General features: G+C 47.1%; 1 protein-coding gene across 36 annotated transcripts in view; it reads left to right on the plus strand.

The window, feature by feature from the left end:
• The window catches only part of NDE1 (nudE neurodevelopment protein 1), an 83,973-nt gene that overhangs the window by 19,484 nt on the left and 40,517 nt on the right, over positions 1–23,972 (plus strand). For all 36 annotated transcript variants that reach the window (XR_013410964.1, XR_013410955.1, XR_013410957.1 and 33 more), the window contains 3 exon segments: positions 1,468–1,593; positions 4,016–4,169; positions 14,182–14,330. Coding sequence is in view for 10 of the 36 variants with exons in the window: in XM_077984037.1 (XP_077840163.1) it covers positions 1,468–1,593; positions 4,016–4,169; positions 14,182–14,330 (429 nt within the window). In the remaining 26 variants the exon portion in view is untranslated.

Below are 23,972 nucleotides of genomic sequence, written 5' to 3' on the forward strand. Positions count from 1 at the left end.
CATCATATCAGATTCATATCACATCACTCTCTTCCTTAAACTTCCTCCAATGGTTTCTGATGGCCATTAAGTTTCTTAACATCTTGCGCAAGCCGTCCGTGACTTAGCCCCTCTATTTCAGTCTGTCCAGGTTCACTTCCACTCCTTAGCTTTCAACCCAGGCCTGCCAGACTCCCTCTAGCTCCCCTAACAAGTGCCTGGCTGTTTCTCCTCATTCCTTCCTCCCCTACTCAATTACCATTGCCTTCCAGTTCTTTCATATTCTTTTTTTTTTTTTCAGATGGAGTCTCACTCTGTCGCCCAGGCTGGAGGCACGATCTTGGTTAGCTGCAACCTCTGCCTCCCACGTTCAAGCGATTCTCCTGCCTCAGCCTCCTGAGTAGCTGGGACTATAGGCGTATACCACCATGCCTGGCTAATTTTTGTATTTTTTTTTAGTAGAGACGGAGTTTCACCATATTGGCCAGGCTGGTCTCGAACTCCTGACCTCATGATCTGCCTGCCTCAGCCTCTCAATGTACTGGGATTACAGGCGTGAGCCACTGCACCTGGCTCTTTCATATTCTTTCACATGCTCCTCGTGTGTCACCACTTCTAGGAAGCCTTCCTTGACTCTCAGGTTGAGTTTGGAACTTCTTAAATATCCTGGGCACTGATAGAAATGTTTATTATCTTGATTGTGATGATGGTTTTTCAGGTGCATACATATTTCAAAACACACCAATGTGTACATGCAAGTATATGCAATTTATTGCATGTCAAAATCCTGTGCACATTTCTGCGGCTACACTAGGCGCATAGTTTTATCAAAATTTACATGGGGTTGGGTGCGGTGGCTCACGCCTGTAATCCCAGCACTTTGGGAGGCTGAGGTGGGTGGTTCACTTGAGGTCAGGAGTTTGAGACCAGCCTGGCCAACATGGCGAAACCCTGTCTCTACTAAAAATCAAAAATTAGCCAGGCGTGGTGGCGCATGCCTGTAATTCCAGATGCTCAGGAGGCTGAGGCACAAGAATCATTTGAACCCAGGAGGCAGAGGCTGCAGTGAGCTGAGATCACGCCACTGCACTCCAGCCTGGGTGATAGAGCAAGATTCTGTCTCAAATAATAATTATAATAATTATTATTGTTTATGCATAATTTCCATTCCAGCCCTCACTCCCCCGCTCCCTCCACCAGACTGTGAGGCCCCTTTAGGGAAGGCAGGCATCTTGGAGACATTTTATATGGCTCCCTAGGTCCTTTAGTAGGTGCTCAATAAATATTTACGTAGGGATATCCATGAGCCTTGATGTTAACCCAGGGCATATAACAGGTGAGTGGATTGTCTTTTGTTTGGGTTTAGCTTCAGATTTTTGGCAGTATTTAATAATTTAACCCAGCATAAAGTTTTGTGTTTTTTTTATGTTAAAGGGGATCACCTATTTAACCAGATGTGGATAATCATTTTAAAATCTTCTCCCCTAGACACCATGCCACAAAGAGAGTGATCTCTTCCCCTATTTTTACAATGGAGGACTCTGGAAAGACTTTCAGCTCCGAGGAGGAAGAAGCTAACTATTGGAAAGATCTGGCAATGACCTACAAACAGAGGTCAGTCTGAGTTCACCTGCTTTTCTTTTTTTTTTTGAGATAGGGTCCTGCTGTGTTACCTAGGCTGAATGCGGTGGCAATTCCTAGATGTGATCATAGTGCACAGCCGCCTTAAAACTCCTGGGCTCAAGTGATCCTCCCGCCTCAGCCTCCCAAGTAGCTGGGTCTATAGGTGTGCTTCACCAGGCCAGGCCTTTTTTTTTCTTTTTGTGGAAACAGGGGTCTCGCTATGTTGCCCAGGCTGGTCTTGAACTCTTGGACTCAAGTGATGCACCCCTACCTCCCACAGTGTTGGGATTACAGGTGTGAGCTCTCTTTCTTCTATAAAAAGAACAGCAACCCTTTATTTCAGGCCTGTTATGTGCCAGGCATTGTGAAAGGCTTAACTTATACTATCTCAAAACTACCCATGAAAAAACTATTAGCACCCCATTTTATAGATGAAGAAACTGAGCCTCAGTGAAGGCAGATAACTTGCCCACAGTCACACAGCCAATATGTAGCAGAGCTGGAATTTGAACTCCAGACCTATGGTCCTGATTATCCTACTATGCTACTTTCCATTTTGTCTTCTTCTTTTCTTTTTCTTCTTTTTTTGTTTTTTTTTGAGACAGAGTCTCACTCTGTTGCCCAGGCTGGAGTGCAGTGGCACCATCTTGGCTCACTGCAGCCTCCACCTCCTGGGTTCAAGCAATTCTCGTGCCCTAGCCTCCCAAGTAGCTGGCATCACAGGCACCCGCCACCAAGCCTGGCTAATTTTTTGTGTTTTTAGTAGAGACGGGGTTTCGCCATGCTGGCCGGGCTGGTCTCGAATTCCTGGCCTCAAGCGATCTGCCTGTCTCACCCTCCCAAAGTTCTGGAATTACAGGCATGAGCCACCATGCCTGACCTTCCATCTTCTTTTCTTTTTTTTTTTTGAGACGGAGTTTCACTCTTCTTGCCCAGGCTGGAGTGCAGTGGCGCGATCTCGGCTCACAAGCTCCGCCTCCCGGTTTCAATCGATTCTCCTGCCTCAGCCTCCCAAGTAGCTGGGATTACAGGCATACGCCACCACACCCAGCTAATTTTGTATTTTTAGTAGAGACGGGGTTTCTCCATGTTGGTCAGGCTGCTCTCGAACTCCCGACCTCAGGTGATCCACCCGCCTCGGCCTCCCAAAGTGCTGGGGTTACAGGCGTGAGCCACTGTGCCTGGTGTCCATCTTATTTTCTAGAAGGGTTTTTATCAGTTCCTAGATACCACATCTGGTAAGTTCTTTGTGCACAGGGAAAGAGCTTTTCCCTGTGCCTAGCAAAATATATTGCTGCAGATTTTAAGATTTGAAACTGTGTTTTGGTCAGTGCTCATATCTGGGAGGTTTGTTTTTGTGTTTGGTTTGGCACTGTTTTTATTTCTAATGGGTCTTTATAATTTGCACATAGACACCTTATTCCAATCCCTAGTTTCCTTTATTTATTGCAGAATTATTTTAGGTCCAGGCACAGTGGCTCACATCTGTAATCCCAGCACTTTGGGTAGGCAGATCACTTGAGCTCAGGAGTTTGAGACCAGCCCTGGCAATATGGCAAAACCCCGTCTGTACAAAAAATACAGAAATTAGCGGGCATGGTGGCATGTTCTTAGAGTCTCAGCTACTTGGGAGGCTGAGATGGGAGAATTGCTTGAGCCTGGGAGGTCGAGGCTGCAGTGACCTGTGATCGCACCTCTGCATTCCAGTCTGGGTGACACAGCGAGACTCTATCTCAAATAAATAAATAATTATTTTAGAGTCAGGGTCTCACTCTGTCACCCAGGCTGAACTGCAGTGGCTCTTCACAAGTGTGACCCTATCTCACTGCAACCCCTGGGCCCGCAAGTGATCTTCCTGCCTCAGCCTCCCAGGTAGCTGTCACTATAGGTGTGTGCCACCATGCCCGGCTGATTTTTAAACACATTTTTGTAGAGAAGAGGTCTTGCTATGTTGCCCTGGCTGGTCTCGAACTTCTGTCCTCAAGTAATTCTTAATGAGCCATTGTACCCCGCCCCTCCTACCTTCTTTATTCTAATTTGACTTAAAGGTAATTCAGGCTTGATATTTTAAAAACGTTCCTTGAATTTGGCCAGGCACGGTGGTGGCTAACGCTTGTAATCCCAGCACTTAGAGAGGCCGAGGCAGGCAGATCACCTGCAGTCAGGAGTTTGAGACCAGCCTGGCCAACATGGTGAAACCCTGTCACTACTAAAAATAGAAAAATTAGCTGGGTGTGGTGGTGCACGCCTGTGGTCCCAGCTACTCGAGAGGCTGAGGCAGGAGAATCGCTTGAACCCGGGAAGCAGAGGTTGCGATGGGACGAGATTGCAGCACTGCACTCCAGTCTGGGCAATAGAGCGAGACTCTGTCTTCAAAAAAATTACTACGTGACAATTAACAATTCTGCTGTAGGGCAGAAAATACGCAAGAGGAACTCCGAGAATTCCAGGAGGGAAGCCGAGAATATGAAGCTGAATTGGAGACGCAGCTGCAACAAATTGAAACCAGGAACAGAGACCTCCTGTCCGAAAATAACCGCCTTCGCATGGAGCTGGAAACCATCAAGGTGAGGGGCTGAGAGGAAGTGTGCTCAGGTGTAGACAGGCTTCCAAGACAGGCATGGCAGGCTTGGCTAGAAGAAGGAAACCTGCAATGAGGGACTCCGGACCTCAGGCCCATGCTCATCTCTGGAAGGGCCTATGGGGCAGACGTGATCTTTGAACTCTTTGTGCTTCTAGTGGGTGATGCTTTTTATTTTTTCTTTTTTGAGACAGTTTCACTCTTGTTGCCCAGGCTGGAGTGCAGTGGCGTGATCTCGGTTCACTGCAACCTCCACCTCCCAGGTTCAAGTAATTCTCCTGCCTCAGCCTCCTGAGTAGCTGGGATTATAGGCGCCTGCCACCATGCCCAGCTAAATTTTTGTTTGTATTTTTAGTAGAGACAGGGTTTTATGTTGGCTAGGCTGATTTCAAACTCCTGACCTCAGGGGATCCATGGTGGGTGAAGCTTTGAGAAGCGAGTCACTCATGTTCCCATGGACTTTCTTGGTTGTCCTCACCGATTTTATAGGGCACATGGCAGGAAGACTTTTTTTTTTTTTTTTTTTAAATAGGGTCATGCTCTGTTGCCCAGACTGGACCACGGTGGCTGGATTACAGCTCACTGCATCCTGGACCTCTCAGGTTTAAGCAGTCCTCCCACCTGGGCTGGGCGTGGTGGTGCATACCTGTAATCCTGGCACTTTGGGAGGCCGAGGTGGACAGATCACAAGGTCAAGAGATTGAGACCATCCTGGCCAACATGATGAAACCCTGTCTCTACCAAAAATACAAACATTAGCTGGGCGTGATGGTGCGCACCTGTAGTCCCAGCTACTCAGGAGGCTGAGGCAGGAGAATCAGTTAAACCCGGAGGTGGAGGTTGCAGTGAGCTGAGATTGTGCCACTGCACTCCGCCCTGGCAACAGAGTATGACTCCATCTCAAAAAAAAAAACCAAAATCCTCCCACCTGAACCTAGGGAGTAGCTGGGACTATAGGCGTGTGGCACCACGCCTGGTTAATTTTTGTATTTTTTATAGAGACAGGGTTTCGCTATGTTGCCCAGGCTGGTCTTGAACTCCTGGACTCAAGCAGTCCCTCCTGCCTTGGCCCCGCAAAATGCTGGGATTACAGGCATGAGCCACCACCTGACCAGGGAGACATTGGAGGTGTTGCTAGAGTAATATTATCAGGTGCAGTGTTGTAGCCCTTAGCTACATTCAGCTGCTGAAATTTAATGAATTAAAATAAAAACTTCATTCCTCAGTTACAGTAGCCACATTTCAAGTGCTTAGGAGCCACGTTTGGCCAGTGAGTTTCCTTAGTGGACAGAGGGGCTATAGAACATTTCCTTCATTACCAAAAGGTCTGTTGGACTGTGCCAGTTCAGAGCAGGTTTCTCGACTTGGCTGCTGTTGACATTTGATCCTGGATCATCCTCCTTTGGGAGGGACTGAGGTTTGCTTTGTGGCTTTTTTGTTTGTTCGTTTTTTATGAGACAGAGTCTCGCTCTAAACCCAGGCTGGAGTGCAGTGGCGCAATCCCGGCTTACTGCAAACACCGCCTCCCGGGTTCAAGCCATATCTCCTGCCTCAGCCTCCCGAGTAGCTGGGACTACAGGTGCCCACCACCATGCCTGGCTAATTTTTTTTGTATTTTTAGTAGAAACGGGGTTTCACCGTGTTAGCTAGAATGGTCTTGATCTCCTGACCTCGTGATCTGCCCGCCTCGGCCTCCCAAAGTGCTGGGATTACAGGTGTGAGCCACCGTGCCTGGCCTTTTTTTTTTTTTTTTGAAATGGAGTCTTGCTCTGATGCCCAGGCTGGAGTGCAGTGGCATGATCTCACCTCACTGCAACCTCTGCCTCCCAGGTTCAAGTGATTCTCCTGCCGCAGCCTCTTGAGTGGCTGGGATTACAGGCACCTTAAAGTGCTGGGATTACAAGCGTTGAGTCACCCCACCTGGCCACATTGTGGGATGTTTAACAGCATCCCTGACCTCCACCCTCTAGATGCCAGTAGCATTTTCCCCACCTCCAAGGTGGTGAAAACCAAAAGCACCTCTAGACATAGCCAGGTATCCGGAGACCCAGTGCTCTGAAAAGTAAAGACCGGGCCTTCTGTACGTTCTATAGGGCTCAGCAAGGGATCACTAAGTCAACACTGTGCCCCAGAGACTGGCTCTCAGCCCTGCTGCCAGCCGGCATCACTGGGCCAGCTTCAGAAACATGCGACAGGCCTGAACCCTCTCTCCCCATCCCCATCTCCCTGCCTCGCTCTGAGGTTCCATTTCTCAGTAAGTCTGGGTGGGGCCTGGTATTTCTGTGTGTGTGTGTGTGTGTGTGTGTGTGTGTGTGTGTGCGTTTTCTCTCATTAAGCCCCCCATGTACATTTTGATGAGCTGCTTCATGGAAGAGTCAAAACTGTGTGTGCCCAGGGCTAGGTGTGATGGACGGTGAACGGGGAAGTGCTGCTTGCCTTCTTTGGGTGGACAAACCTAACACCATGAAGCAGTTGGGGACTTGGAGCTCAGTCACAGAACTGTGATCTGGGAGCGTTTCAAGAGAGAGAGGACTGGCTGGGTGCAGTGGCTCATGCCTGTAATCCCAGCACTTCAGGAGGCCGAGGTGGGCGGATCACCTGAGGACAGGAGTTTGAGACTAGCCTAAGCAACATGATAAAACCCTGTCTCTACTAAAACTACAAAATTAGCCGGGCGTGGTGGTGCGTGCCTGTAATCCCAGCTACTTGGGAGGCAGGAGAATCACTTGAACCCAGGAGGCGGAGGTTGCGGTGAGCCGAGATCCCGCCATTGCACTCCAGCCTGGGCAACAAGAGCGAAACTCTGTCTCAAAAAAAAAAAAAAAAAAAAAAAGAATGGACTGCACGGGTTGAGGGAGGCTTTCTGGAGGGTGTTTGCAGGTTGACACTTGGTGTTTGGGGGATGGGGCTGAAGGAGAGTTGATCTAGACCCATCATAGGTGTGGATAAGAATAGGTGTCGGGTGGACCTTGGCAAGCCCAGCTTTACTAATAACGTATAGGAAAGGGTGTGGGACCAACGAATGGATCAGGGGTTTGGGATGGGGCAGAGGAGAGGTCCCAGACACATTGAAGGTGGGCAGTGAAGCTTTCTGTTGGAGACCACAGAGGCTGGCCGTCCGCAGATCCATCTGCCCCATCGGTATTGTTTGATCAGCCTTCGGTGGTTTTTGTTCAGCATTTCCCCATGAACGTTTTCCAGCATATAAGGCTGAAAGAATTGCCAGTGAATACCTTTGTATCCACCAGCACCTAGGCTCTACCAATAATATTTATCCTACTTGCCTTTTTTTATAAATATTCTCATCCATCAAAATTTGTAAAGCTTCCTGTAAAAAGATGGATTTCTGTCCAGGCATGGTGGTTCACACCTATAATCTCAGCCCTTTGAGAGGCTGAGGAGGGAGAATCTCTTGAGACCAGGAGTTCAAGGCCAGCCTGGGCAACATAGTGAGACTTTGTCTCTACAAGAAATAAAAATAAAAAATTCACTGGACGTGGTAGTGCACACCTTTAGTCTCAGCTACTCAAGAGGCTGAGGTGGGAGGATCGCTTGAGCCCAGGAGGTTGAGGCTGCACTGAGCTGTGATTGTACCTTTGCACTCCAGCCTGGGTGACAGAGCAAAAGTTAAAATAAAAAATAAAAAACCTGAGTAGTGTTTGCTTAGAACACACATTCTCGAGTTTCCCCCAGTCCCTGTATCCCTGACACCGAGAGCTTAGTGTCATTTTGCCTCTCCCTGTACTGGGCCCACTTCACCCATTTGTTAACAGCTGAACACCTGATACACGCAATGAGCAATGATTATCGTTCTTTCTGTTGTTGATGTTGGAGACAGAGTCTCCCTCTGTCACCCAGGCTAGAGTGCAGTGGTGCGATCTCAGCTCACTGCAACCTCTGACTTCCAGGCTTAAGTGATCCTCCCACCTCAGCCTCCCAAGTAGCTGAGATTACAGGCACCTGCCGCACCACACCTGGCTAATTTTTATTATTTTTTTGTAGAAACAGGGGTTCATGTGCCCAGGCTGGTCTGGAACTGTTGACCTCAAGTGATCCGCCTGCCTCGGCCTCTCAAAGTGCTGGGATTACAGGTGTGAACCACTGTGCCTGGCTGATTATAGTTCCTAAATTGAAGGGGATTCCGGGTTGAAAAGCTGGGTAGGAGGAAGATTAGTGGTATGAACTGCAGTTTGGATAGGATAACAGGCCGTCCACGGATCCTGAGTAAAATATCAAGCAATTACTAAGTAATTCTATGCTTCAAGACTGAGCCCTTGGACCTGGCGTGGTGGCTCATGCCGGTGATGCCAGCACTTTGGGAGACCGAGGCGGGTAGATCACGAGGTCAAGAGATTGAGACCATCCTTGCTAACATTGTGAAACCCTGTCTTTACTAAAAATTAAAAAATTAGCTGGGCGTGGTGGCACGTGCCTGTAGTCCCAGCTACTCGGGAGGCTGAGGCAGGAGAATTGCTGGAACCTAGAAGGCAGAGGTTGCAGTGAGCTGACATTGAGCCACTGCACTGCAGCCTGGTGACAGAGTGAGACTCCATCTCAAAAAGACTGAACCCTTGAACCCACAGGAGACTCCTTCATTTACAACCACATGTCCGATGCAGGAGACTCACAGTGCACAGCACAGCAAAGAAACACGGTACCTTGGAATAACGAGGACCCTGCCACCAGCAAATATTTGTCAGTCACCTAAGAGAAATATATTCAGCTGGGCCGGACTTCTTAACAACTGGCTTATTCATCACGGGTTGAATGAAAAAGCCTTTAAGGGACCAAACAGAGCATCTATTGATGCCCCCATCAGCTGACAGCTTATTCGAATTAGCCCCAAATGGCAGCACAACGTTTCAGCAACAGGTTTTCATGTCCACAGGTTCCAAGGAGATCTCTGAATCGCTAACGCAGGTGCTGAAGCCCACTCGCTGCGTCCTCCTGGAGCCTGCGTTTGAATTTAAGTTAATGACTTAAGATCCTGTTTTATTTGGAGATGTTCCCAAATAAAGGGTATGAGGCGATGAGAGCCACGCCTGGGAACGGGGCCTGGTCTGCCTCTACTTGCTGGGTGCAGATACTTCTCTGCTTACAGCCAGGAAATGGGGAGGGTGGTGCGGGCGGGTGGGGGCATGTGGTCCGCCCTCCCCATCCTTCCAACGTTGTAAATCATCTGCTTGTTCTTTCTTTGGAGTCTTCTTGCACAATGGCTCTCGCCACGCCTCTCTGGCCTAGGCACCATTACATCACCCTCCTGGGTGCATCCGGACTTTCTAGCAACAGCTTTGTTTACTTGATTGAGTAACGAGGAGTTGGCCTTTTTAACTTTTAAATTAGACCTTGTGCCTTTCTTGTGGGAACTGTTGTCTCTCACATTTGTAGAATCTAGGATGGGTGTTTTGTGTTTTCAGTTTTGATTTTTTTTTTTTTTTTGAGATGGGGGTCTCTGTCACCCAGGCTGGAGTGCAAGGGCACGATCTTGGTTTACTGCAACCTCCGCCTCCCAGGCTCAAGTGATTCCCCTGCCTCTGCCTCCTGGGTAGCTGGGACCACAGGCACATGCCACCACACCCAGCTTTTTTTTTGTATTTTTGGTAGAGACGGGGGTTTCACCGTGTTGGCCAGCCTGGTCTCGAACTCCTGACCTCAAGTGATCTACCCACCTCGGCCTCCCAAGTAGCTGAAACTATAGCCGTATACCACTATGCCGGGCTAATTTTTGTATTTTGGTTTCACCGTGTTGCCCAGGCTGGTGATTTTTTTTTTTTTTTTTTAAAGCGTCGGCCTGGGCTAGAGTGCAGGGGCATGATCATAGTTCACTGCTGCCTCAACCTCCTGGCCTCAAGCAGTCCTCCTGCCTCAGCTTCCCAAATAGCTAGGACTACAGGTGCATGCCACCACGCTTGGCTGTTTTTCAGTTTTCTGTAGAGACAGAGTCTTGCTATGTTGCCTAGGCTAGTGTGCCTCTGCCACCTAAAGTGCTGGGGTTACAGGCAGGAGGCACCGCACCTGGCTCTGGGTGTTTGGTGAAGGAAAGTAATTTGGAAGCAGAGCGGGAACAGAATTGAGTGAGCACGGGAGTGGGCAGGTGATATGGATGGAAATGGTTGAGGTTTGTTAGCATAATTGCTTAAGGACACCTGCTCAGGAGGCTGGGGTTTGATCTTGGCTCAGTCATTTGCCACCGATGGGTCTCTGGGCTTGGTAAGTAATTGAGCCTCAGTGTTGATGTTTCTGAAGTGGAATTAAACCAGACAACATAGGAAGTGTACGTAGCCTGGAGGCCAGCACAGAATAAGCATGTAATGGATGTTATTGCTGCAGCTGGCAACAGGGAATCATTGAGAAGTGAGCTGGACTGTTCTTTGGTAATTAACAAAATCTCTCCTCCTTTTCTTTCCCTTTCTCTTCCTCCCTCTCTCCTTGATCCCTTCTTCCTCTTCCTTCCTCCTTCTCCCTTCTTTGTTTTTTGTTTTTTTTTTGAGACTGAGTCTTGCTCATCACCCAGGCTGCAATACAGTGGCACAATCTCTGCTCACTGCAACCTCCGCCTCCTGGGTTCAAGTGATTCTCCTCCCTCAGCCTCCCGAGTAGCTGGGATTATAGACACACACCACCACACCTGGCTAATTTTTTGGCATTTTTAGTAGAGACAGGGTTTCACCATGTTGTCCAGGCTGGTCTCCGAACTCCCGACCTCAGGTGATCCACCTGTCTCAGCCTCCCAAAGTGCTGGGATTACAGGCATGAGCCACCACTCCCGGCCTTTGTTTTTAAATAACCCAGAGATTGGAATGTTCTTTCTGTCTCCATGCTACCACGGGGAGTCCTGGATGAAAAATTGAGAATAGTTAACTGTTGTATAAACCAAGTACATGCTGCCTTTCCATTGTTGTGGGCACAAAGAACAGAAGTCATTGAGATTCCTTTTTTTTTTTTTTTTGAAATGGCAAGGTCTCACTCTGTTGCCCGGGTTTGAGTGCAGTGGTGCAATCACCGCTCACTGTAGCTTCAACCTCCCAGGCTCAAATGATCTTCCTATCTCCGCCTCCTGAGTAGCTGGGACTGCAGGTGAGGCCACCATGCCCTGCTAATTTTTATTTTTTGTAGAGACCGAGTCTGGCTCTGTGGGCCAGGCTGGTGCCTCTTTGTAATACAGTGATAATGTGTGAAGGAGGCTTGCGTTGTCGCTGTGGATGAGGTTTGGAGAGGTCCTTGTGACTTTGGCTGTGGACACCTTGGGCAGAATGATTTGTCTGAAGATTGTTGGGGGCTGTAGGAACCAGATTTGGGAGTGGGCAGGATTCAAGGTGCTCAGGGGGTGGGAGGTGGGAGGCACTCAGGACATAATTGAAACAGTTGGTCAGTGTGCCTGCCTGCCCCCTCCCAGTCACCCACCCCACGCCCCACTCTCCATCCCCCACCACCGCCAGAGTTTTACTCTTGTTGCCTAGGCGGGAGTGCAATGGCGCGATCTCAGCTCACTGCAACCTCCGCCTCCCGGGTTCACGTGATTCGCCTGCCTCAGCTTCCCAAGTAGCTGGGATTATAGGCACCCGCCACCATGCTTGGCTAATTTTTTGTTTTTTTCAGTAGAGACAGGGTTTCGCCATCTTGCCAGGCTGGTGATTTTGGGGTGGTTTTTTTGTGCTTTTTCCTTTTTCTTTTTTTAAGTGTTGTGGTCTCACTCTGTGGCCTGGGCTGGAGTGCAGTGGCGTGATCATAGCTCACTGCAGCCTCAACCTCCTGGGCTCAAGCAATCTTCTCGCCTCACCCTTCCAAGCAGCTAGGACTACAGATGCACGCCACCATGCCTGGCTATTTTCAGATTTTTTGTAGAGGCAGAGTCTTGCCCAGGCTGGTCAAGAACGCCAGGTTTCAAGTGTTCCTCCTGCCTCTGCCACCTGAAAGTGCTGGGATTGCAGGCAGGAGGCACCGCACCTGGCTCTGAGTGTTTGGTGAAGGAAAGTAATTTGGAAGCAGAGCGGGAACAGAATCGAGAGAGCACGGGAGTTGGCAGGTGATCTGGATGGAAATGGTTGAGGGTTTGTTAGCATAATTGCTTAAGGACACCTGCTCAGGAGGCTGGGTTTGATCTTGGCTCAGTCATTTGCTACCAGTTGGGCTAGTTAAGGAACTGAGCCTCAGTGTTCATGTCTGAAGCGGGATGAATGAGACAAGATAGGTGGCGTACGTAACCCGGAGGCCGGCACAGAATAAGCATGTAATGGATGTTATTGCTGCAGCTGGCAACAGGGAATCATTGAGAAGTGAGCTGGACTGTTCCTTTGGTAATTAACATAGATCTCTCTTTCTCCCTTTCCTTCCCTCTCCCTCCCTCTCTCTTCCTGCCCCCTCTTATCCCCTCCCTTTCTCCCTGCCTCTTTTTCTTTCTTTGTGTTTCTGGTTTTTTGTTTTTTTTTTTTTAGACGGAGTCTCACTCTTATTGCCCAGGCTGGGGTGCAGTGGCGCAACCTCCGCCTCCCGGGTTCAAGCGATTCTCCTGCCTTAGCCTTCTGAGTAACTGGGATTATAAGCACGCACCACCACGCCTGGCTAATTTTTTTGTATTTTTAGTAGAGACCGGGTTTTACCATGTTGTCCAGGTGGGTCTCGAACTCCTGTGACCTCAGGTGATCTGCCCGCCTCAGCCTCCCAAAGTGCTGGGATTACAGGTGTGAGCCACCGTGCCCGGCCTGTCTTTATGTTTTTAAGTAACCTAGAGATCAAACTCTTCCTTCTTTCTCCGTGCTACAACGGGGAGTCCTGGATCAAACATTGAGAATGGTTGACTGTTGTAAAACCAGTACATGCTGCCTTCCCATTCTTGTGGGCACAAACAATGGACATCATTATGATTTCTTTCTTTCTTTCTTTTTTTTCAGACAGCAGGGAGTTGCCCAGGCTGGAGTGCAGTGGTGCCATCACAGCCCACTGCAGCTTCGACCTCTCAGGCTCAAATGATCCTTCCACCTCAGCCTCCTGAGTAGCTAGAACTACGGTCGAGAGCCACCACGCCCTGCTAATTTGTGTATTTTGTAGAGACTAGGTCTCACTTTGTGGGCCAGGCTGGTGACTCTCTTTGTAATACACTGATAGTGTGTGTGAAGGAGACCCACGTTGCCCTGTGGATGAGGCTTGGAGAGGTTTCTGTGGCTTTCTTTGGCTGTGGACACCTTGGGCAGAATGATTTGTCTGAAGAATGTTGGGGGCTATAGGAATCTCAACCCTGTTGAGTGTAGGCAGGATTCAAGGTGCTCGGGGGGGTGGAGGCACTCAGGACGTAATTAAAACAGTTGATTCCTTGTGCCTGCTCTGAATGACACCTGCCTGTTCCCACCACATTACGTCACTTGCCTGAGAGTCAGCTCTTTGGAGAGAAGAAGGTTCTGTTGCCTGAGCCTAGCTTGTCTCTGGATTGTGGTGGGAGGGTGGGACAGAAAGCCTGGAGCCTCCCCAGGGAGTGTGGTGGGAGGAGGAGTTTCATAAAGAGACAGTCAGGCCGGGCGCCGTGGCTCACACCTGTAATCCCAGCACTTTGGGAGACCGAGGTGTGTGGATCACTTGAGGTGTCAGGAGTACGAGACCAGCCTGGGCAACATCGTGAAACCCGGTCTCTATTAAAAATAAAAAAATTAGCCAGGCTTGGTGGTGGGTGGCTGTATTCCCAGCCACTCGGGAGGCTGAGGCAGGAGAATTGCTTGAACCTGGGAGGCAGAGGTTGCCATGAGCCAAGATCTCGACACTGCACTCCAGCCTGGGCAACCGAGTGAGACTCGGTCTCTAAATAAATAAATAAAAAGATACAGGGTCTTGCTATGTTGCCCAGGCTGGAGTGCAGTGTTAGTCATAGCTCACTGCAGGCTCTAACTCCTGGGCTCAAGCAGTCCTCCCAGTTTAGCCCCCCGAGTAACTGTGACTCCAGGTGGGTATGTGCTACTGCATCTAGCCGCCTCAGAAGTCATTCACCCAGTGTCTGTGTTGTCCTTCAGGAGAAGTTTGAAGTGCAGCACTCTGAAGGCTACCGGCAGATCTCAGCCTTGGAGGATGACCTCGCACAGACCAAAGCCATTAAAGACCAATTGCAGAAATACATCAGAGAGCTGGAGCAAGCTAACGACGACCTGGAACGAGCCAAGCGGTATGCGGGGAAGGGGAAGGCAGGAGTGGGAGACACTCCTCTCTGCTTTTTGTCCCCAGCAGCTGGGTCCTTGGCCCTGTGCTGAGTATAGGGAACTGAGCAGTGAGCAGAACAAAGCCGGTGCCCTTCTGACTTTTAGTGCCCTGGGGGAAATGGACAGTAGTCGAAGAAGTGCAATTTCATTACAGCAGCAAGGCTGGCAGCCCAGGGTGCTATGGGGATGTGTAATAGGATATATTACTTTGACTGTTGGCCTGGGAGCGTCAGGCGAGCATTACCGGAGGAAATACCATTTAGGCTAAGGCCAGAGGAATGAGTAGCCATGATCCTAGGAGGGGTGTGAGACAAGAACATTCCAGACAACACCAAACCTGTGCTAAGCCCCGAAGGTAGGGAAGAAGCGTGTTCAAAGAACACTATTTTTTTTTTTTTTTTTGAGATGGAGTCTCTGTCACCAGGCTGGAGTGCAGTGGCGTGATGTCAACTCACTACAACCCTTGCCTCCTGGGTTTAAGCAATTCTCGTGCTTCAGGCTCCCAAGTAGCTGGAATTACAGGCACCTGCCACCATGCCTGCCTAATTTTTGTATCTTTAATAGGGATGGGGTGTTGCCATGTTGGCCAGGCTGGTCTCAAACTCGTCACCTCGGGTGATCAGCTCGCCTCAGCCTCCAAAGTGCTGTGATTACAGGGGTGTGAGCCACGGCGCCCAGTCCAGTGATTTCTAAACTGATGTTCTGTGATTTAGCAGAATAACGACTAACATTTATAGAAGAATTACTCTGAGCCAAGCAGTTTTTGGATAAAAACACTTGCTTTTTAAAAATTTATATATAAATTATATACAGCGAAATACACGGATGTTTTTTATTTATTTTTAGAGATAGGGTCTTGCTCTGTTACCCAGGCTGGAGTGCAGTGGTGCCATCATAGCACATTGCAGCCTCAAACTCCTGGGAGCAAGTGATCCTCCTGCCTCAGCCTCCCAAAGTGCTGGAATTGGTGGCATGAGCCACCGTACCCGGCCTCCTCCGAGTTTTTTCTACCCCATTCTTTTTCTCCTGTCCGTCTGGGACACCAGCTATACACATAACCTTTTCATATTGTCAGGCAGGTTCCTAAGGCTCTCTTCATTTTTTTTCCCTAATTTTTTTTTGTCTTTGTTCTTCAAATTGAATAATTTGTGTGTATCCAGTTTCAAGTTGATAGATGCCCTCATCTCTCTCCAATCTGCCATTTAAAGCGGATGAAATGTTGAAATTTCAATGTAGTATTTTTAGATGTAGGATTTGTGCTCTTTTATAATTTCTGTTCTATTGAGGCTTCTTGACATCCTTGAGCATAGTTATAAGAGCTGCTTTAAGGTCCTTTTGTGCAGTTGTCACATCTGGGTCACATTTTCTTTACACTCCAACGTAGAGGTTGTATTGTAGGCAGTGTGAATGGTATTTCCCACAGACTATTAGTTTTTTCTTTCTTTCTTTTTTTTTTTTTTTTTAAAAAAAAAGACTGTCTTGCTCTGTCACCCAGGCTGGAGTGCAGTGGTGCAATCTCTGCTCACTGCAACCTCCACCTCCCAGGTTCAAGTGATTCTCCTGCCTCAACCTCCAGAGTAGCTGGGATTACAGGTGTGCGTTACCACCTGCTAATTTTTGTATTTTTAGGAGGGATGGAATTTCGCCATGTTAGCCAATCTGGTCTCAGATTCCTGACCTGAGGTGATCCACCTGCCTCGGTATCCCAAAGTGCTGGGATTATGGGCTTGAGCCACCGTACCCAGCCAGAGATGATGAATTCTTTTAAGTTCTTTATTTATTTGGTTTTCTTAGGTAGTTTACTTGGCTAAGCTTACAGCCCAAATTCTATCTCCCCTTTGATGGGCAGTAACTGAAATCTCTGCTTTTTTTAGCCGTAACTGGGCTGCTTTGTGTCTGCTTTGTGCACGTGTGGTTCGGGGGAGGCCAGAGATGTGGGAAGATACTATATTCAGAATGTGGGGTCCCCATGGTGCTAGATTTCTATCCCTGGAGCTTTAGGCAAAAATCTTATAAAGATGCGTACGTCACCCAGTGTTGTTCTGTTTTTCTAAGTGTTGTTTTCCAGTTCCTGCCAGTGCGCTCAGATCATTGTAAACATTTTACTCAGAATTTACATGAGGGTTGGTCTGATACAAGTTCCCTTGTCATTACCAGAAGTGGAAACTCCTTTCTTGTCAATCTGTAGGAGTTCTTTGCATACATTTATTTTTTGAGATGGAGTCTCACTCTGTCTCCCAGGCTGGAGCTGGAGTGCAGTGGTGGGATCTCAGGTCACTGCAACTTCTGCCTTCCTGGTTCAAGTGATTCTCCTGCCTCAGCCCCCCAAGTAGCTGGGATTACAGGCGCCTGCCACCACACTTGGCTAATTTTTGTATTTTTAGTAGAGAGAGTTTCGCCACGCTGGACAGCTGGTCTCAAACTCGCACCCTCAAGTGATCCACCTGCCTCAGCTTCCCAAAGTGCTGGAATTACAGGCATGAGCCACCGTGCCTGGCCCTTTGTATATTTTAACTACTAATCTTGTCTACTGCATTGAAAATAATTTTTTCCAGAGTAATCTTTTGTCTGTTGACTTTGTGGTATCATTTTCCATGCAAATATTTCCTCTTTTCTCTTTTGAAAAAAATTTTTTATACATACATTTTTCATTTTTAGATCATCAGTTATGTCTTTTTTAAAACACCTAGGTCTGCAGACTTTACTAGGGGAAGTCTCCTTGGTTCTTGATAGTGCATGTGTTTTCTTCTTTTTTTGCGATTTTAATTTTTTTTACCCTTATTCCTTAATCTGCAGTGAATTTATTTTTGTATCTGGTATAAGATAAAGGTTCAATTTTATTTTCTTTAGATGGGTAGCCTAGTTGTGCCAGCACTATTAAACATTGCCTTTTTCTTTTTTTTTTTGAGACTGGGCCTCGCTCCATTGCCCGGAGTCGAGTGCCATGGTGCAATTACAGCTCACTGGAGCTTTGACCTCCTGGGGCAAGTGATTCTCCCACCTCAGCCTCCTGAGTAGCTGGGACTATAGGCATGTGCCACCATACCTGGCTAATTTTTGTATTTTTTGTAGAGATAGGGTTTCTCCATGTTGCCCAGGCTGATCTCAAAGTCCTGGGCTCAGTCTGCCTGCCTTGGCCTCCCAAAGTGCTGGGATCACAGGTGTGAGTGACCATGCCCAGCCAATCAGTCTTTTTCTACTGAATTGAACTGAGCTCTCATGTTAAACTCGAATATATTCTGGGATCTAATTCAGGATTCTGTATTTTCATCCAGTGTACAATTTGTGAAATACAATACCAGTGCCGTAATGACTTGAGTACTGTGGCTTTACATACAATAGCATAAGATACTGTAGATTTCATATGTAAAGCCACATTCTGATTTCTGGCAAGCCACTGGCATACCATCATTTCCACCCCTATATCATTAATCAAAGCAAGTCAAATGACCAAGCTAAGTCAAAGGGTGGGAAAGTACTTTCTGCCCACAGTGAGGCCATGGCAAGGGTATGGACACAGGGAGGGGTGAAGAATCGGGGCCAAAGTGGTAGTACATTCACACGGTTCAAAAATAATATACAAAGAGGTAGGCATTTCTTTAATAATTCAAGCAAATAAAAAGACATTCTTACTACCTCCCCCCCCCTTTTTTTGTTCCTCAGAAGAGCATTCTACACACACTGTTGTATATCTTGCTTTTTCATGTAATAGTAGAGCTTGAAGATCGTTCGTTACTAGGACAGAACATTCTTAGTTTTTTATTTTTTCAAATACCTGGTATTCTATTGTATGGTTGGTATTGAATAATACCATAATAATTTAGTCCCCTGTGGTTGGATATCTGTTGTATTTCTGTTCTTTTGCAGTGATAAGCATTGCGGTAATGAACAGCCTTGCACGATGAATATCTGTAGGCTAAATTCCCAGAAGTGATATTATTAGGTCAGAGGATATATGCATGTCATTTTGATAGATGCTGCTCAGTTATTTATAGGGTTGTACCAGTTTACATTCCCAATAGCTATGTGAGTCCCTGTTTTCCGAATAGCTTCACTAATAGAGTAGTTTTCAAACTTTGGACTTCTGCTAATTGAAAAGGTGAGAAATAAGTACGTTTCTGAGTTCACTGTCATGTGCTTAAGAGCTGTTGGACTTCCTTCTTTAGGAACTCTGTTGGTCTTGGCGCGCATATATGTGTGTGTGTATATGTGTATATATGTATGTATACATGTGTATATATATGTATGGGGGTGTGTGTGTGTGTGTGTATATATATATATTTTTTTTTTTTGAGACGGAGTCTAGCTCTGTTGCCCAGGCTGGAGTGCAGTGGCCAGATCTTAGCTCACTGCAAGCTCCGCCTCCTGGGTTCACGCCATTCTCCTGCCTCAGCCTCCCGAATAGCTGGGACTACAGGTGCCCGCCACCTTGCCCGGCTAGTTTTTTGTATTTTTTTTTTTTTTTAGTAGAGACAGGGTTTCACCGTGTTATTAGCCAGGATGGTCTTGATCTCCTGACCTCGTGATCCGCCTGTCTTGGCCTCCCAAAGTGCTGGGATTACAGGCATGAGCCACTGTGCCCGGCCATATATATATATATATTTTTTTAAATGAGACTGAGTCTCGCTCTGTCACCCAGGCTAGAGTGCAGTGGCATGACCACGGCTCACTGCAACCACTGCCTCCCAGGTTCAAGCAGTTCTCCTGTCTCACCCTCTTGAGTAGCTGGGATTACAGGTGTGTGCCGCCATGCCCAGCTAATTTTTGTATTTTTAGTAGAGATGAGGTTTCACCATGTTGGTCAGGCTGGCCTCAAACTCCTGACCTCGTGATCTGCCTGCCTCAGCCGCCCGCCTCGGCCTCCCTATGTGCTGGGATTGCAGGCGTGAGCCAGTGTGCTTGGCCAGCCTGTGTTTTTTCTAGATGGAGTATTGCTCTATTGCCCCGGCTGGAGTGCAGTGGCGTGATCTTAGCTCACTACAACCTCCACCTCCTGGGTTCAAGCAATTCTCCTGTGTCAACCTCCTGAGTAGCTGGGATTACTGGTGCATGCCACCATGCCTTGCTAATTTTTTTTTTTTTTTTTTTTTTTTTTTTTTTTTTTGAGACGGAGTCTCGCTCTGTCACCCAGGCTGGAGAATTTTTATATTTTTAGTAGAGAAGGGGTTTCGCTATGTTGGAGAGGCTGATCTTGAACTCCTGACCTCAGATGATACACCTGCCTCGTTCTCCCAAAGTGCTGGGATTACAGGCATGAGCTACCTTGCCCAGTTGATCTTGGCCTATTTTTACTGTTTTTGTTCTTGTTTTTTTGATATCGAGTTTTGCTCTTGTTGCCCAGGCTGGAGTGCTGTGGCATGATTTCGGCTCTCCGCAACCTCCGCCTCCCAGGTTCAAGCGATTCTCCTGCCTTCGCCTCCCCAGTAGCTGGGATTACAGGCATGGGCCACCACGCTTAGGTAATTTTGTATTTTTAGTAGAGACGAGGTTTTGCCATGTTGGTCAGGCTGATCTTGAACTCTTGACCTCAGATAATCTGCCCACCTCGGCCTCCCAAAATGCTGAGATTACAGGCATGAGCTACCATGCCTGGCACTTGGCATATTTTAAAATTGGGTTGTTCATTATTTTTTTTTTCCGTGATTTTAGGAGATTTTTATATATTTGTGACATGAATTGACAATATTGGGAGTTTGTCATTTGTTTCCAGCTTTGTCTGATGTATATTTTATTGTACAGAAGTTACTTGATTTGTTTTGAGTCAGTCTTGCCCTATGGCCCAGGCTGGAGTGCAGGTGCACGATCTCGGCTCACTGCAACCTCCGCCTCCCAGGTTCAAGTGATTCTCCTGCCTCAGCCTCCCGAGTAGCTGGGATTACAGGCGCCCACCACCATGCATGGCTAATTTTTGTATTTTTAGCAGAGATGGGGTTTCACTTTGTTGGCCAGGCTGGCATTTGATTCCTTTGTAGTCAGATATCTTAGTCATAGTTAGAAGGGCCTTCTGCACTCCAAGGTTATATAAAGCAATTAGCCTGTGTTTTCTTGTAGTATTTTTGTGTTTTCTTCCTTACTAAACATGCATTGTTTTTGTTAATACAATTTGGCCAAATGCTGAATAGTTTAGTGTTAAAAATCAGATGAGGTAGAAGCCCAGTTCACCATTATAGAATAAATAAAGTTCTAGGGCACCAAAGTTTTATATATTTATGTTTTGAGACAAGGTCTCTGTCACGCCTGCTGGAGGGTAGTGGCACGATCACCTCAGCCTCCCCAGTAGCTAGGACTACAGGCATGTGCCACCATGCCTGGCTAATTTTTGTATTCTTTGTAAAGACTGGATTTCTCTATGTTGCCCAGGCTGCAAAGCTTTATTTTAAAGACTTGAAAATATTACAATTTTGTGCAAGTTTAATATTTAGAAAGTTTGATAGTCTTCTCCAAGAACAAGAGTTTCTCAGCACCATCAGCTGTTTGATTGCTCTCATGGTCCTTCTTCTATAGGTCCCTAAAACTAAATGACTCACTTTTAACTGAGGAGAGGCACTTTGTGTAAGAATAACCTTGTAAAGTATGCAGGACCTAATTGGAAGTAACTGAAAATTAAATACATTTCCAAAGGTGACTTTGTTTCACATATGAGTACTAAGATGGCAAAAAGTTTTACAAAAATTAAAATAGATTTAATCTAATTTTACTCTTCCATGGATTTTTCATTTTATTTATTTTTGAGACAGAGTCTTGCTCTGTTGCCCATGCTGGAATGCAGTGGTGCCATCTCGGCTCACTGCAGCCTCTGCCTCCCAGGTTCAAGCGATTTTCCTGCCTCAGCCTCTCGAGTAGCTGGGACTACATGCATGCGCCATCATGCCTGGCTAATTTTTCTATTTTTATTAGAGATGGGGTCTCACCATGTTGGCCAGGCTGGTCTTGAACTCCTGACCTCAAGTGATCCTCCTGCCTTGGCCTCCCAAATTGCTGGGATTAGAGGCACTAATTATGCTTTTATATATTAGTTGACAGAATTTCAACATATAAAGTACATAAATCAATTTTCACTCCAGTTACAACTAGCATGCTGACCTTTATTTGAAAGTAAATAGGCCATGTGAGATAGCTCAAGTCTGTAATCTGTATTCTTAGTACTTTGGGAGGCCGAGACTTGAGGATTGCTTGAGCCCAGGAGTTTGAGGCCATCCTGGGCAACATAGACTCCCATCTCTAGAAACAAATTTAAAAACTAGCCGGGTATGATAGCTTGTGCCTGTGGTTACAACTACTTGGGAGGTTGAGGTAAGAAGGTGAAAGGATCACCAGGCACGGTGGCTCATGCCTGTAATCCCAGCACTTTGGGAGGCCGAGGCGGGTGGATCACCTGAAGTTAGGAGTTGGAGACCAGCCTGGCAAAGATGGTGAAACCATCTCTCTACTAAAAATACAAAAATTAGCCAGGCGTGGTGGCAGGCACCTGTAATCCCAGCTACTCAAGAGGCTGAGGCAGGAGTATCACTTGAACCCGAGAGGCGGAGGTTGCAGTGAGCTGAGATTGTGCCATTGCACTCCAGCCTGGGCAACAGAGACTTCATCTCAAAAAAAAAAAAAAAAAAGTGAAAGGATGACTTAAACCCAGGGTGTCGAGGCTACAGGGAAATTCAGAAATGCCACTGAAGGGCCAGGCGTGGTGGCTCACACCTATAATCCCAGCACTTTGTGAGGCAGAGGTGGGTGCATCACCTGAGGTTGGGAGTTTGAGACCAGCCTGGCCAACATGATGGAATGCTGTCTCTACTAAAACTACAAAAATTAGCCGGATATGGTGGCACATGCCTATAATCCCAGCTACTTGGGAGGCTGAGGCAGAAGAGTCATTTGAACCCAGGAGGCAGAGGTTGCACTCTGCCTGGGTGAGCACCATTGCACTCCAGCCTGGTTGACAAGAGCGAAATTCCATCTTAAAAAAAAAAAAGCCACTGAAGCTGGTCCCCGGTTCCCTCGCATTCCAGAAGCAAAACAGATTTTGACCAGATAATGAGTGTTAAAATTTCCGATTCATTCGGAATTTGTGTTAGGGTACAGTATGAGGTATGAATCTAATAATGTTTTCCTGGTAGGTACCCAGTGGTCCCTAAAACTAGAACTGAACCTGCCATCTTTTTGCCAATGATCTATGAGGCCACCTTTATTATAAATTAAACTCTTGTCTATTTCTGGACCTTTGGTTCCTTTGTTCTTACAACCAGTAGCATACAATTGTTCGTTGTTGAGGCTTTATAGTAGTGTGTTCTGAGTCTCTGGTAGAGTTAGTTCCCTGATCTCTTCTTTTACAGAGTTCTTCGGGTCATTCTTGTTTCATCGTCACAGCATCTCTCAAATCAGTCCAATTTATTCCCCCAATAGAAACCTATTAAGATAGTGTTAAATTTATCAGTTTAACTTGTGGACAACTAATTTCTGTGTGATACTGGGTCTTCCTCTATATATACTCAGCATGTCTGCATTTCTGCAAGCATTCTGTACCCTATATATTATTATGTGAATCTTTTACCTTTTTTGTTTGACATGTCAACCTTAGGGTCGTTTTAACTGTTTCTGGTATTGTACTCCAAAGTATTATCCCTTTGTTATTGGTAGTAGTGTGTTTTTTTGTTTGTTTTCGTTTGTTTTTTGAGACAGGGTCTGGCACTGTTACCCAGGCTGGAGTGCAGTGGCATAATCATGGCTTACTGCACCCTCGAGTTCCTGGGCTCAAGCAATCCTCCTACCTCAGCCTTCGAGTAGCTGGGACTACAGGCACACGCCATCATGCCCGGCTAGTCTTTTTACTTTTTGTAGAGACAGGTTGTCACTATATTACCCAGGCTGGTCTTGAACCCTGGGCCTCGAGGGGTCCTCCCACCTTGGCTTCCCAAAGTACTGGGATTATAGGCACGAACCGCTGTGCCTGTCCCTTTGTTGTTTTTAAATGGTACTGTGGTAACTTGATCCTATCCACTACTTCTAAAGACCCTGTGAGGGTAGGTACTCCTATGAGTCCACCTAGACATAGAAGGATATATTGAAGAAATGAACTGATGCAGCCATTGACCAGTGCAGTTATGAATTTTGTGATTGAAGGAACTGAGGATGAGGGAGATCGAGTTGCCCAATGATACCCAGTGAGTTCTAGATGGAGGAGGAGCTGGGTGTTAACTCCTGGGTTCCTCTCCAAACACGTGCTTCTAACCACCGTGGGATACAGTTAGCAGGATATTAAAGGTCTGGGGACAGACATAGGGTCAATAATAAAAATTGCAGACATTTGTAGATGTGTGCTTATGTGTAAAACATCTGTTGTGTGCTTCCTGTATGATTTTTTTTTTTTTTTTGGAAACAGTCTTGCTCTGTTGCCCAAGCTGGAGTGTAGTGGCACGATCTCAGCTCACTGCAACATCCACCTCCTGGGTTCAAGCAATTTTCCTGCCTCACCCTCCCGAGCAGCTGGGACTACACATGTGCGCCATCATGCCCGGCTAATTTTTGTATTTTTAATGGAGATGAGGTTTCACCACGTTGGCCAGGCTGGACTTGAACTCCTGACCTCGAGTGATCCACTCGCCTTGGCCTCCCTA

This window comes from Macaca mulatta, chromosome 20 (genome assembly GCF_049350105.2).
Source record: "Macaca mulatta isolate MMU2019108-1 chromosome 20, T2T-MMU8v2.0, whole genome shotgun sequence".
NCBI lineage: Eukaryota > Metazoa > Chordata > Mammalia > Primates > Cercopithecidae > Macaca > Macaca mulatta.